Source organism: Carassius auratus, chromosome 42 (assembly GCF_003368295.1).
Source record: "Carassius auratus strain Wakin chromosome 42, ASM336829v1, whole genome shotgun sequence".
Taxonomy (NCBI): domain Eukaryota; kingdom Metazoa; phylum Chordata; class Actinopteri; order Cypriniformes; family Cyprinidae; genus Carassius; species Carassius auratus.
Window position 1 is genome coordinate 14,703,760 of NC_039284.1, and position 14,944 is coordinate 14,718,703.

Below are 14,944 nucleotides of genomic sequence, written 5' to 3' on the forward strand. Positions count from 1 at the left end.
GCAATATTTGGATTTGGAAATGTATACCTTACCATAAAAAATGTAATCAGTTAATAAACATTAATGTGAATAATTCGATTTAAATTTAATTACTTATAAAATTAAATATATGAATTTAGTAAAATTATACTAAAACTATATAATGACCTGCTTTAAAAAAAATATTTTATTTTTTGCAGAAGGTTTGTATTATATAAGCATCAGCGAAATCCCAAATAAATTGAAGAGCTTTTTTACGGTGCTTCTCACGCAATGGCAACGCGTCATCTCACCCGGATGTGAATGTTGGAGCCGGTGCTATAATTTCCGGTGTACAACAGAGCAGTGTGGTCAGATCTGTTTACAAAATTTAATATTAAACAGTAAATCTCTCGCATTATGTCCCGAGGCTCGAGCGCGGGGTTTGATCGACACATCACCATCTTTTCTCCTGAGGGGAGACTCTATCAAGTCGGTGCGTATCGATGAAAGTGTGTCTTTGTTAAACCGAGAGAATAAATGCCCAGTCATTTTGCACCAGGACCATTATGCCCTTTCTCTGGCTCAGACGAATGTGTTTATGGACACAATAAACATTTCTTTGATTGAAACGGATGGCAACAAAAAGATTTCGGAACACGTTCATATGTTTATGTTTCAGTTTTAGGTTAAAGTTACAAGACAGAGTAATCTATAAATCTAATATGTATAGATATAGATAAAAGCTCTGTCGGTTTCATGTTTATAATTATTAATATTATGAATGCAGATATTTATTCAGTTTTGTTTACGTTTCACTTGAGCAGATCATCCGTCATTACATTTTCTGGATTATTTTCATCGATATAATCTGTATTGCATGCATGCATATATATAATACAATAACATAATTGTAAAGTTAACGTTACATATTTTCTGATATATTAATGAAATACCATTAATAAAATTATATAATATTTGGATGTCAAAATTGAGTGGGTTACAATTTTATGAACAATAATGATCATAGTTAACATGTTAATTTTATTTTCGACAGAATATGCATTTAAGGCCATTAATCAGGGAGGTCTTACATCAGTAGCTGTTCGAGGGAAAGACTGCGCCGTTGTTATTACTCAAAAGAAAGTTCCAGTAAGTTTGTTTTGACTTTGTTTTTTTTTGTCAACCACATATAGACTGAATTTTTTTTTTTATTTAACTGCTTCTTGTTCCAAATTAACATTTTAACTATGCAGAAACATTTCAGTGACTGTGAAGCAGTATTATGTGCTCTTATTGCGTTTTTCCTCTTTTGATTGCCCAGGATAAGCTTTTGGATGAATCCACTGTCACTCATTTATTCAGAATAACAGAAAATATTGGCTGTGTGATGTCAGGCATGACAGGTAAACTCTTCTATGCACACAGCAACTCTCCAGCTACGGCTGTTTTGTATGGTGAAATGTAAAACTATGTATTGTTTTACACCACATGTGATGTATTATGTTTCTCTTTGAAGCTGACAGCAGGTCGCAGGTGCAGAGGGCGCGATATGAAGCTGCTAACTGGAAGTATAAATACGGCTATGAGATCCCAGTAGACATGCTGTGCAAGCGCATTGCAGACATCTCACAGGTGTACACACAGAACGCAGAGATGAGGCCACTGGGCTGCTGTAAGTATGTGCTCTGATTGAGGGCAGAAGGAATGGAATCAAGTCACATTTATATGTATAGAGGTTAATGCAATATTCAACTACACATAAATAAACAGGAAAAAAAATCATCATTTCATTAAGTTCATCATTTAAGAAACCCAATTACAAAACTCTACAGAAGACAAATAGTTTCAATATTTAGCTTAAGTTAGTTCAATGTTGATTTAAGTTCAGTTCAGTAGCATGCAAAGTTCATCAATTATTAAATTACTTCAAAAGCAGCTCTACAGGAAACAATAGACTTACAGTATACCATATTAGTCTAGAAAATTAGTACACATATTAAAGTAGTTAACATTCTACTTATAATGCATTTATATACTGTAGAATGCAATACAAAAATAAGTATTTAAACATTGTCATATGCCGCACAGCATCTCATATATAAATTTTTGCCCTGTTTAATCCAATATGTGTGTGTGCGTGTGTGCGCGCGTGTGTGTGTGCGCGTGTGTGTGCGCGTGTGTGTGTGTGTGTGTGTGTGTGTGTGTGTGTAAAACACTCAAACTTTTAATAGATGAGACTAGAATATCTAATATAAAGACTAATGCATTACATTGTGCAATATAACATTTACATATCATTACATATAATTTACATATATTTATTTACATATGTCCTGTGTGTCAACCACCAAATCATAATCTGTAAAAATCCCCACTTGGTGCAACCAGACACCACTACTGTCATGCTCTCTACATACACTACCATTCAAATGTTTGAGGTCAGTAAGATTTTTATTTATTTTTTAAGAAATCAATATTTTAATTTGCCAAGGATGCATTAAATTGATCAACAGTGACAGTAAAGATCTTCTTTCAAATAAATGTTCTTTTGACGTTTCTATTCACCAAAGAATCCTGAGCCCAGTTTTCCACAAAAATATTAAGCATATCAACATAAGAAGAGATGTTTCTTGAAAATCTCTAATATCAGGTCACTGTATTGTGCGATGCAGTATCAAATGTACTGTTCTCTGCTTGTATACTTCCTATTAAGCATTCAAAAAAAATATGCACAATTTGTCTGTACATATCAGAATTCCATATTAAGGAATGTTATTGCGACATCATTATATCATCTTCATAAGACATCGTTGTCAATATTGTGTATTGTTCTGTCAGGTATGATTGTGATTGGCGTGGATGAGGAGCTGGGGCCGCAGGTCTATAAATGTGATCCTGCAGGTTATTACTGCGGCTTCAAGGCCACTGCTGCTGGGGTGAAACAAACAGAAGCAACAAGCTTCCTGGAGAAAAAGGCAAAGAAGAAATTGGATTGGAATTTTGACCAAACAGTAGAGGTATGATATGTTCACCCTGAATGGAATTAATACCCTTTTTTGAAGTTAAATCCTCTCACATCGAGTTTTTTGTGTGTGCACTTTTCATCCCCACAGACTGCAATAAGTTGCCTGACTACCGTTCTGGCCATTGACTTCAAGCCTTCAGAGCTGGAGATCGGGGTCGTTACCACAGAGGAGCCCAAGTTCAGGTGAATTTGGAAATTTCAAAATGAGCAGGATGTAATATTTTCATATCACTACATAACATTTACATATGTCCTGTGTGTCAACAACCCAACCATACTCTATAAACACTGAAAAATCCCCACTAGGCACTAGCAGTCACCAGAACTTCTAGACTGTACTTTCATATCGACATTACCGTTCAAATGTTTGGAGTCAGTAAGAATTTGTTATGTGGACATTTATAAGCAAGGGCAGATTAATTTGATCATAAGTGACAGTAAAGGCATTTATAACGTTATAAAATATTTTCATTTCAAATAAATGCTGCTCTTTTAATCTTTCTATTCATCAAAGAATCCTGAAAGAATTGTATCATGGTTTCAGGAAAAATATGAGGCAGCACACCTGTTTACATCATTGATAATATAATTTTTTCACAAGCCACCAAATCAGAATATTAGAATGATTTCTGAAGATCATGTGACACTGAAGACTGAAGTAATGATGCTGAAAATTCAGCTTTGCATCACAGGAATAAAATTACACTTTAAAATATAAGTTACTTCCCTCAAAAACATTTGAACAAAATCCCATTTTTATAACACATTATAATGGTATTCTTAAGGCACTATAATGAATGTGTAATGCATTATAAAATAAACGTATGTTGTTTCATCAAACAACAGTTATAATACATTATAAAACGTACTTATTTGTGGTTATAACTTTTATGAGTATGCTTATTTATTTAAATCCACTTAATTTATAATGGATTATAAGTGTCATATCTTGACATTATTTGTTCATTTAAAAGATCTGAACAGTATCTTACTGATATTACAACAAATATAGTTCAAATCAAATGTGCCAAATTAAATTACACGTTCATCTGATCAGATATCTGATCTTATGGCTGTTTAAAAAAAAGAAAAAGGTTGTTATTAATGTTGTTATTATTTATAAGTGCACAAATAAGTAAATATTATAATGCATTAAAACTGTTGTTATGCATTATGCATTCATTATAAATGCCTTAAGAATACTCTTATAATGTATTATAAATACAGGCTTCATAGAAAGTGTTACCACCTCAAATTTTTTTAACAGTATTCTCTGTATTTCAAACCACTAGGTCATTTAACCTTTTGTTGTCATTTTTTTGTGTAAAATGAATGAGTACATTTATAAAAAATTTCATTTTGTAGTTCTGTATATTTCTATATTTTTCAGAATTTTGTCAGAGTCGGAGATTGACACCCACCTCATGGCCCTAACTGAACGGGATTGAGAAGATTGTACCCTGTGACAAATAAAAGTCCGAGAATTACAATCACGTCATCAATATTCAGGTCAACTGATGTTTTTTTGCTGTTTATTTAGCTTTTTCTTGTAACAGTACAATAAAAAAAAAAGTTTTGGAAAGCAGTGTGTTGGTTCTTTCTTTTGAATTCAGTGAGAATTATGTGCAGTGAAAATGTTTCTCTCTGGTATAAAAAAAAAAAATGCATTTACAAATTACATAAGAAATTTCTTAATAATTTACATTGTTACCTTTCTTTGTTTCCCAATTTTTTTAGTTTTTTCAATATCGTAAAACTTTTAAGGACTTTAAATGGGATTTTACTTCTAAGATTAACAACAGTCTCAAACTGAACCCCATTATATATGTACACACACACACACATATGAAGCTCTTTAAACTGCTGTTACAATTAAATTCATGAAACTTTATCTTCTGAGTCACCGTATTATATTACATATTGTCTCCTTTATGAGGAAATGGGTTACTGCCTGAATCAGTTTCCTGCTTTTTACAATACATTACATTTTTTCAGTCACCAGGAAGAATCTCACAGTCTCCTTCACTTATGGGAAGCGGTGTAAGTCAGCACCTGTCTGCTTTTTTCACACTCTCTTAAAGATGTAACTAGCATTTCCTAAACTCTCACTTAACAATCCCCTCCAGACATAGTATTTGCATAGCTGTAGTGCTCTGCACTTCATAGATGACAAAAAAAAACAGACGGATTTTCCAAGTGTCGGCCTGCTGTCATTTCTCGGATCTGGCTGAATCATATGAGTATTCTCCTGCAGTTACAGGAGCTGTCAAGAGCCCTGCTTGTCCTAACCCGACTCCTCAGGGCTGAGAAAGCGAGTGCTATGACTACATCATTTGCATGGATCTTTTCAAGAGGTGTCTCAGGGACTGAAGACGCTAACGGTATTTCAAAATCAAAAAGGCGTACAGTCCGGATTCACGTTCGGAAACAAGCAGGGTTAAGCTGAAGGTGGATTCCCTTTAGAGATCTCAGGTTTGTATTCAAATCAAGAAAACCACATACACTTCTTCACTCTGCTTTACTGTAAGGTGCAAGACAAAAGCAAAGTGCGACAAAAGTTGAACTGCTTGTGAAAATTTGAGTAAAATTTCAAGGAGTTTCACTTCACGTTGTTGGTTTAAATGTGAAATTAAATTGCAACCATTAGGGATATTAAAACTATGCCAATAAAGGATGTGGAAATTTTAAGGTCTATCTTTAATTTAATCTTTAATTATCTTAAGATCAGTCTTAAACAATGTTCAAATAACATGCCGAACGGACACTACACCCTTTCCCAAGAACGTCAACATGGGAGGCACTTTTCTAAGAATATAATTTAAAACCCAAAGAGTTACAAGTGGGTAAATTCTTAACTAATTTATCACCCTGATAGATTCGGCATAAAGCCGCATTGTGTAATTCCACGATCTTCCTTATTTTGGGAATTCAGGAAGTTGGGAACTTTCAGCATTGCCTATTTTGTTTAAGAGGCCCTTCCTGCTCAGGAAATTCCAGTGAACTCAGCTGACGGAAAACAGAGTACAAGTTCTTCAGTTACAAACACTTCTCCTCAGTGACATAAAAGGATATTTAACATCCTCATTTCTCTTGTAGAACGGTTCTCGTGCATTTCCAAGGAAGGACACAAAGTCAAGTTGAAGGTTTTAATTTAAAATGTGTTATATCTTTCCACAAAACAACAAAAAGACAATGCAATCTTTTATATACACACATGTACATGTTAATATAAAAATAAATCTGTTTGTATGCACAATATTTTACATCACAGTACAACATAAACACAGCCGTTAATTCAGGCTGACAGTACAGTCCGTGATCGAGAGCCAACGGTATGCTTTGGTCAGCCTCTCTCCAGTGTTGTTCTAATACACCCTTCATTTCCAGGGCCTCCTTTTACATCAGTCTTGTATTTGCGCCGCCAATGAGCCGTGAGCCACCTGAGACCCTGCGAGCTCTACTGCGGACTCTTTCTAGGCACCTTGAGTGAGAATATCAATCTCGTTCTCCATTCACACCTCCATCCACCAGGAGTCCTTCTATACTTGCCCCACCATTTTAATATCATCATAGATCTGTGAAACGAGCAAAAAAGAAATTAGGGACTACATAAACGCTTATTATTTGAAAGAAATCAAGTGAACACCAAAAAAAAAAAAGGAATGCTTACATCTTCATCATCAAATGTACATTGGTCTTCATAATCCTCGTCGCTATCTTCTGACTCACTCTCTGGAAGTTCCCTTAGGTGTGGCACCGTGAGCTCATACAGGACATTTTGGATGTCTGTGTTGGCTCGGCCATAGGTCAGGTGATAAGGCGTGTGACCGCCGTACGTGAAGCTGTGAACATCAGCGCCTTTGCTGATTAGAAGTTTAACCAGCTCAAAGTTCTGGAGGTCGACTGCTAAGTGGAGAGCGGTCCGGCCATTACACTGCTCCTAAAGACAAATACAAGTATTTTAAGCCATTTGGTTTCACAAAGTAATTTTCTGGTTTATTAAGACACAAACAGATTTGTTTCGAGAGAAATCTCATTCTTACCTGTGCGTTAATGTCTGCGCCAAACTGGATGAGGCTTTCTAACAGCGACAGGTAGCCTTGGACGGCGACCACATGTATGCATTTCTGACCTGGAGAGTAAAATGAGATTCAAATCAGATCAAAAAAGTCCAAACAAAGGTCAGGGAAGTTCATCGCAGATTGAAAACAACATCTTACCGTTATAGTTTGGTGTCTGGAGGATGGCTGGGAGTTGCTGCGGACAGCCCTGCGTTAGGAGGCTGAAGCAGGCCAGAGAACCTGTCCTGCAGGAGATATGGAGGGCTGTATTTCCACGGTCGTCGACCAGAGATGCATCACAGCCGGCTTTCAGTAACTGCTCCACTATAAGAGGCTGCTCTGTGACTACTGCCAAATGCAATGCAGTCTGAAATGAGAAGAGATTGGTTTAGAATGAGCTAAATAGTCATAAAAAGAGCTAATATTTGATATTATATGCACATGTTTTTAAAACTAATCTTGTTGTACCTGTCTCTGGTTGTTTTGTATGTTGAGGAAGGGGTCACCATAGGACAACTGAATCATTTTTAATGCAGCCTCTTTGGCCTCGTGAATAATGGCAAGATGTAGATACCTTTAAAAAAAAAGGATAAACATTATTATGCAACCGTAAAACATTTTTCATTTATAAACCAACTTTTATGGTTTGCAGAGAACTGTATTTTTCCTAGTAGGGACATGCGCGGCTCTCGCGCGTCTGACTGTCTGGCGCGCAGCCCGGGACTTTCCGAGCTCGCGAGGCCCCGCCCACACTGACGCGGCGCCAGAGAACAGTCCGTGCTTGATGCAGCGTTTCTGTTTACATAAAGTCCATTATGACTATACGGTTGTGAATGGAACGAGCAAGACTTTAACAGCGCTCACGAAACGATCATTTGCTTATCATTTTTTTTTTTTCAGAGCAGTGCAGTGAAATAAGTACTTTGAAAAACAAACATATAAATTAATTAATAAAGTTATTAATTATATTAAAGCTCTTTACAAACTAAAAGTTGTTTAGTTTGATTATAACATTTAAATTACTTAACTGTGCTGAAATACAATCATAAACTTGAAGGACTTTTTGCATTAAACTAAAACTTGCTAAAAACAACAAAGCGGGCTAAATAAAAAAATAGTTCTCTGCAACCAAAAGGTTGTTTCTTTTTCATCCATTATATATTATGCATATTATTTTAAAATATCAAATGCACATAAATGCTTTGCATGAGCTACATAAATATTGTTTTATACATCTCCGCGCACTTACGTGTCTCCGTCTTCGGTGAGCACTTTCCTCCAGGGCTCGTCCTGTCGCTCGGCCATACTCATCCGCCCGAAATCAGACACCACCACGTCCGTGCATTCTTCCTCTTTAAGCGAATCCAAACCGCTGTCTAAACGGTCGTCGGTGCTTGCAAGCATTTTCCCAGATTTGGGTCCTCGGCCATCGTCGTTATAATCCATTTGGTTGGTGCTGCTGCCTCTGTAAAGCTCCATGTTTGTGTCGGATGTCTGTGTAGCTCTTCTGGACTGAGAGTCTCTTGAGCGTTAAAAGAGAAGAAGAAAAGGGCGGAGCTTCACTGAGACTGGGGGATTTCCAAGAGTGAATTGACGTCTGAATTATGTGAACAGGGAATTAACAAAGCCAGGAGTTTGGGGAAATTTTCTCTGCTTCATTAAACACTATCAGATCAGTAATACTGAAAGCCCGACTTTTCCATTTGCAAAGATATTACAGAATCCAGCTGGGGCCGGCTGAAAAGAAAAAAATCCTAAACATTTTGTGTCAGAAAAGAAAACATTTAGTGCAGAACATCACAAAGTGTACTTTGGGGCTTTGCAAAAAATTCCATGTTCAAAACATTTCAAAATTTTTACTGAAAGATTCTGAATCATGCATATATTTTTCAGATAGTTTCCATAATTCTGATATTGCATCATTTGAGCAAAGTAATGCACAAACGATGATGGTAAATTTAATGTATAATACAAACAATCTTAAAACATCTTTATATTTCTAATATTTTATCATTATATTTTAATAATTCTAATTATAAAATTATATTATTAAAGTACACAATAATAGTAATTATTACTAATATAAAATTATTTTTTACAAATTATAATGAATTATTGAATAATGGTTTATTTTATTTTAATTTATTTTTATATTTTGCTGAAAGATATTGAATCATGCATGTAGATTTTGATGGTCTCTGTAATTCTGATATCACAACATCTAATCAAATTAAAACATGAAATAAAATTTATAATATATTTATCATAATTTTTAATTTTTAATTGATTTTTATTATAAATTAATTTATAATTCCGATTATAAACTATATTATTAAAGTATATCATTATTATTATTAATTCTTAAATTATAATTTTACTAGTTTTATAATTATTCATTTTTTACATAATGTTTGCTGAAAGGTATCAAACATAGATTTTAGATGGCTTATATAATTCTGACTTTGCAAGAGAGAGAATTAATATAGTAAGTTAATGTACATTCATTTAAAGTCCAGGAAGTAGAGTGTACGTTGCCAACTTAGTACTGCTTCCTCATAATGTGAAGAATGGAAACTCCTCTGTCTGTATTTCTGCCGTGAGCATTTGCCCACAAAAGCATTCAAATTCACACAAAGGAAGCAGAGAATGCGTCGTTTTTCGTTCAAGACGCAAGTGTACTATCCAATACAGTCTGTCCTCAAACACAACTACCATAGTAACAGTAACCATGCACGGTAAACCCCAAGGGCAGAGGGTGTTCCACTAAAACGCATCTACATTTGCAAAATGCACATTGTCTAAAAGTACAACAGAAAGCGTACTCCCAGTGGAACGTTTTTACTACTGTAAACTTATATCAGTGTGACCTATAAACAGGTTGAGTAACTTGTCTCTGATACAATCTAATTCATTCAAGTATAGATAAGATGATGAGTGCATATTGTAGTAAAGTGACCTACAAATCACAACAATGCAATTGCTTCGCAGTGTTATCAGGTCCCAACTCATTTAACCTGATCAAATTCTGGAAACTGAAAATTTTCCTTTGTCAGTGTGGATAAGATGTCCTGTCCAGCTCTCTGCGCGGAGTTCTTGCACAGAAATGTTCGGTGGGAGAACAGTGGACTGACTATTACTAAAGCCCCTGGCTCTTTTGCTGAGGCAGTTCTGACATACACATAAACACACAATCTTCCTCTAATGATTCACAAGCTAAACTTCAGGAACAAGACCATCCGTCACATTTAAACATGATCACCGACTCATCACTTACCATCTCACATGCTTAATATGTATTGTTGCCATGTGAAAATAATACGATAACATGGATGTGATGCTATAAGGAATGAACTATGAGGAATAGTTCAGCCACAACAAATCATTGGGTTTTTGTATAACATGTGACCACATTTTAATGTAATCTTTTCATTATGGATGAATAGAGAATTACATTCCAATTATTTCCTTGTAATAGCAATCACATGGCTTATTCTGATTTTATAGTGCATTTGCTTATCATTTTTGGAGCTTGATGGCGTCACTCCCCATTCACTTTCAATTCAGTTGAAAAGAGCTGCATGAACATTATGCTGAATCTCTCTTTTCCTTTTTCTGTGGAAGCCATATTGACTTTCTTGGAATACTATGATGGTAAATGAATGATTTCTTTTTTAGTTTCATACGCATATGCATTTGTCATTAATTGTTACAATTGATACAAACCTCTTGGGGTTGGACCACCTTTTGCCTTCAGAATTGCCTTCATTCTTCGTGGCACAGATTCAACAAGGTGTTGGAAACATTCTTCAGAGATTTTGGTCCTCATTGACATGATAGCATCACGCAGTTGCTGCAGATTTGTCTGCTGCACATCCATGATGTGAATCTCCCGTTCCACAACAACCCAAAGCTGCTCTATTGGGTTGAGATCTGGTGACTGTGGAGGCCATCTGAGTAAAGTGAACTCATTGTCATGTTCAAGAAACCAGTCTGAGATGATTTGAGCTTTGTGACATGGTGCATTATCCTGCTGGAAGTGCCATCAGAAGATGGGTACACTGAAGTCATAAAGGGATGGACATGGTCAGAAACAATACTCAGGTAGGCTGTGGCTTTTAAACAATGCTCAATTGGTACTAAGGGGTCCAAAGTGTGCCAAGAAAACATCCCCCACACCATTACACCACCAGCAGCAGCCTAAACTGTTGAGACATGTTCTTTACACCAAATTCTGACCCTTCCATCTGTTTCAGGGTTCAGCGTGTTGTGTGTTCAGAGATGGTATTCTGCATACCTTGGTTGTAACGTGTTTTTTTACTGTTGCCTTTCTATCATCTCTAACCAGTCTACCCATTCTCCTCCAACATCAACAAGGCATTTTCATCCACACGACTGCCACTCACTGGATATTTTCTTTTTTTCGGACCATTCTCTGTAAACCCTAGAGATGGTTGTGTATGAAAATCCCAGCAGGTTTTGAAATACTCCGACCAGGCCATATGGCACTAACATCTATTCCACGTCAAAGTCACTTAAATCCCCCCTTTTCCCCATTCTGATGCTTGGTTTGAACTTCAGCAAGTCGTCTTCACCACATCTAGATGCCTAAATGTTGCCATGTGATTGGCTGATTAGCAATATGTGTTACCAAGCACCTATAAAGGTCAGTGGCAAGTGCTTAAAATAAATGCTCTTCTATTAAACTTCCTATTCTTCAAAAAATGTATCACAGTTTCCTCAAAAAATGAAACAGCTCAGATGTTTTTAACTTTATTTATTTCACCAAATCAGCCTACTAAAATGATTTCTGAAGGATCATGTGACACTGAAGAATATGGAAAATTCAGCCTTTGCATCACAGGAATAAATTACAATTGGAAATATATTCATATAGTTTATATATATATATATATATATATATATATATATATATATTATATATATATATATATATATATATATATATATATATATATATATATATATATATATATATATATTTAATAATATTATTTCACTATATTATTGTTTTTACTATATTTTTAATCAAATAAATGCAGCCTTTGTGACCCAAAGAGACTTTTGAAAGGTAATGTAAATAAATTCATGTGAACAATTTGAGATACTATTTCTTGAAACTGATTAAATAAGGCACATGATGTCCTGTGATATAAGATGGTGACTTACCAGTTTGTCAAGCTAAATGCTACATTTTCACTCATGTGTGAGCATAATGCAATTTTATATAAAATGAAATGGCATGTTCTGACACACCACCTGCTGACTCACTGTGAATGCCGCTGAAGGTTTAGACGTGAAGTGAAGGATGTGTGACCCACCCTCTCCAAACACCACTGGAATTTCCATTCTCATCCAGACTCCACTAGTGTCATTTCTAATAGTCATTAGAGATAAAGGCCACTTTTCAATATGAAAATAGGGTAAATCACTAATCTTTTACCTTCAGGCTTCCCCCATCTTTCCATCAACAGACGTGTTGTTCCTAGAGGTGTGGATGGGGATTCTGCAGTGACATTTTTAAACAAGTCATCACAATTTTCCCAGTTTCAAGCAGTGGACATTTTACACAGAGGGGAATCCTGAAGCTCGGTCCATAAATCACATTGGTTAAGTAATATGAATGGAATGTGATTCCACACCAATCTCACCTGAAAGGGTGTAGTCTACAGGTTATGTAATGGTTATGAGTAGTTTAACCTTTAAGCAGGGGATTGTATTGATTTTAAAGCGCCAGTGCATTCCCTGCATACTTAAAGGGATAGTTCACCCAAAAATGAAAATTATGTCATTAATTACTCATCTTCATGTTGTTCCAAACCCGTAAGTCCTCCGTTCACCTTTGAGACACAAATTAAGATATTTTTGATGCATCCCGAGAGCTCTCATAGACTGCAAAGGGACTACAACGAACAAGGTCCAGTAATGTAGCAAGGAGATTGATAAAATAATATAGGGGCCATCAGGGGTTCAACCGTAATTTTAAAAAGCTATGAGAATATTTTTATGATACGTTTGGGATACATTGTTTCTGTTTAAATCAAAGGGTAAACAGCGTATCTGAATGGCGCAGCTGATCAAAAATATCTCAATTTGTCTCTGGAGATGAATGGAGGTCTTGTGGGTTTGGAACGACACAAGGTTGAGTAATTAATGACAGAATTTACATTTTTGGGTGAACTGTCCCTTTAACTTGGAGGTTTCTCTCAACTTCATATGCAAAGTTGCCCAGACAATGCATATGCATACAGTGAGGTATTTCCCGTTTTGTCTAAAGAGACAATTCAGTTCTAAAAACAATTAAATGACAAGCATTTTTTGCAATTTTATATTATTTTTTATATTTTTATATAAACAATGTGTTGTAGGCACAACAGAGATGTGAGAACTCAATCTCATGGATTTTTAAATTAATAAATTAATAAACTAATGACGCAAAAAATAAAATAAAATAAATATCTACTATATATATATATATATATATATATATATATATATATATATATATATATATATATATATATATAGTAGCATAAAGTATTTTTGGCACACACGTCTGCCAATGTAACAGTCCCAGATGGAATCTGTGAATATTTTACACAAACAAGCGCAGACGTTTCTGCTCCCTACCGCCCTCTAATGGATGCATGTATACCTTTGCTACACTTATACGGACAACACAGTGACCACGCATATTTTTAGTGTCTTCAGAGTTATTTACATTTACTGGTTGACTGATTGTCTGTCTGTCTGTCTGTCTATCTATCAAATACTTCTATTGCACAGTGTGTTAAACATCTAGAAAATGGCTTTATGGTTTATATAAAAATTGCAAAGGAAGAAAGTGAAAGCGAAATAAAGGTCTTGCTATCAAATAACAATAGAACATTTCAAAAGTGCAATTATTCGAATATTCCACAAGATGGCAACAGACTGTAATAAAGAGCAGATCATGTTCACAGTTTGCACGCAAGTTAAACATGAGTGAAACACAGCCAATATATAGTCAACATCTTTGAACCGAACGATATATATATATATATATATATATATATATATATATATATATATATATATATATATATATATATATATATATACACATTAACAGTAATGCTAATTATATATTTTAATAAAAATCTAACTTAAGAATCTAAATATTAATGCAAAAGTTTCAGGTTTTTAAAGGCACGTATCCTAAATAAGTGACAGTCCAAATTGTAGCCTACGAGACGTCTTGGTTTGTGATAAAGTTATTAATACTTTCACGTGAAACCAGGTGTGTACAATTATTATTTATTTTAAAGAAATGCATTAATAGAGTGGATCATTAAATACATTTTATTTTATTTTGTTAAATGCACAACGTTGCATTATTGTTATAAAACTGCTTATAATGGGTAAAAGTAGCAAAAATGTTACACCGATAATAAAAATAATAATAAAAGGCTAATAATAATTATGATGATTTAAACATACTGAAATATTTGTATTTATTTTCGTTTATAGTGTTTCAGTTTATTTAATATCCATGTGATAATTTTGAGCTAATGGACCAAAACGGTGTTAGTGATAAATACAAAACGAGTCCTAATTAAAGCTGATTAAACATGAATTATTCGACAGTCTGTCTGTGTAAAGCTGCCAGAGTCTGATACTGGAGCTGATCATCTCCTGCAGAGCGAAATCCAGAGCCAACCTGCAAGAAAACGCCAAGAAATGCTTCATCATTCCACACAAATCTATCTATCTATCTATCTATCTATCTATCTATCTATCTATCTATCTATCTATCTATCTATCTATCACGCTCATTTGCCGTCCATGGTGAGTGTCCTGGGAGGAGAATCGCTGCTCGACACAGTGGGCAGGTTAAAGT

General features: G+C 35.0%; 2 protein-coding genes across 2 annotated transcripts; one reads left to right on the forward strand and one right to left on the reverse strand.

Moving 5' to 3' along the window:
- Positions 1 to 262: 262 nt before the first annotated feature.
- Positions 263 to 4,568, forward strand: LOC113060786 (proteasome subunit alpha type-6-like). The gene is made up of 7 exons (XM_026229966.1): positions 263 to 454; positions 1,016 to 1,110; positions 1,283 to 1,364; positions 1,478 to 1,633; positions 2,800 to 2,978; positions 3,075 to 3,169; positions 4,377 to 4,568. Exons 1-7 carry the CDS (start codon positions 379 to 381, stop codon positions 4,432 to 4,434), a joined length of 741 nt encoding a protein of 246 aa, XP_026085751.1. The 5' UTR covers positions 263 to 378; the 3' UTR covers positions 4,435 to 4,568.
- A 1,550-nt stretch (positions 4,569 to 6,118) lies between these two features.
- Positions 6,119 to 8,570, reverse strand: LOC113060787 (NF-kappa-B inhibitor alpha). The gene is made up of 6 exons (XM_026229967.1): positions 8,297 to 8,570; positions 7,516 to 7,621; positions 7,207 to 7,414; positions 7,030 to 7,118; positions 6,657 to 6,926; positions 6,119 to 6,561 (listed from the first exon to the last, which is right to left on the reverse strand). The coding sequence occupies exons 1-6, from the start codon at positions 8,524 to 8,526 to the stop codon at positions 6,526 to 6,528; spliced, it is 939 nt and encodes a 312-aa protein (XP_026085752.1). The 5' UTR covers positions 8,527 to 8,570; the 3' UTR covers positions 6,119 to 6,525.
- Positions 8,571 to 14,944: the final 6,374 nt, after the last annotated feature.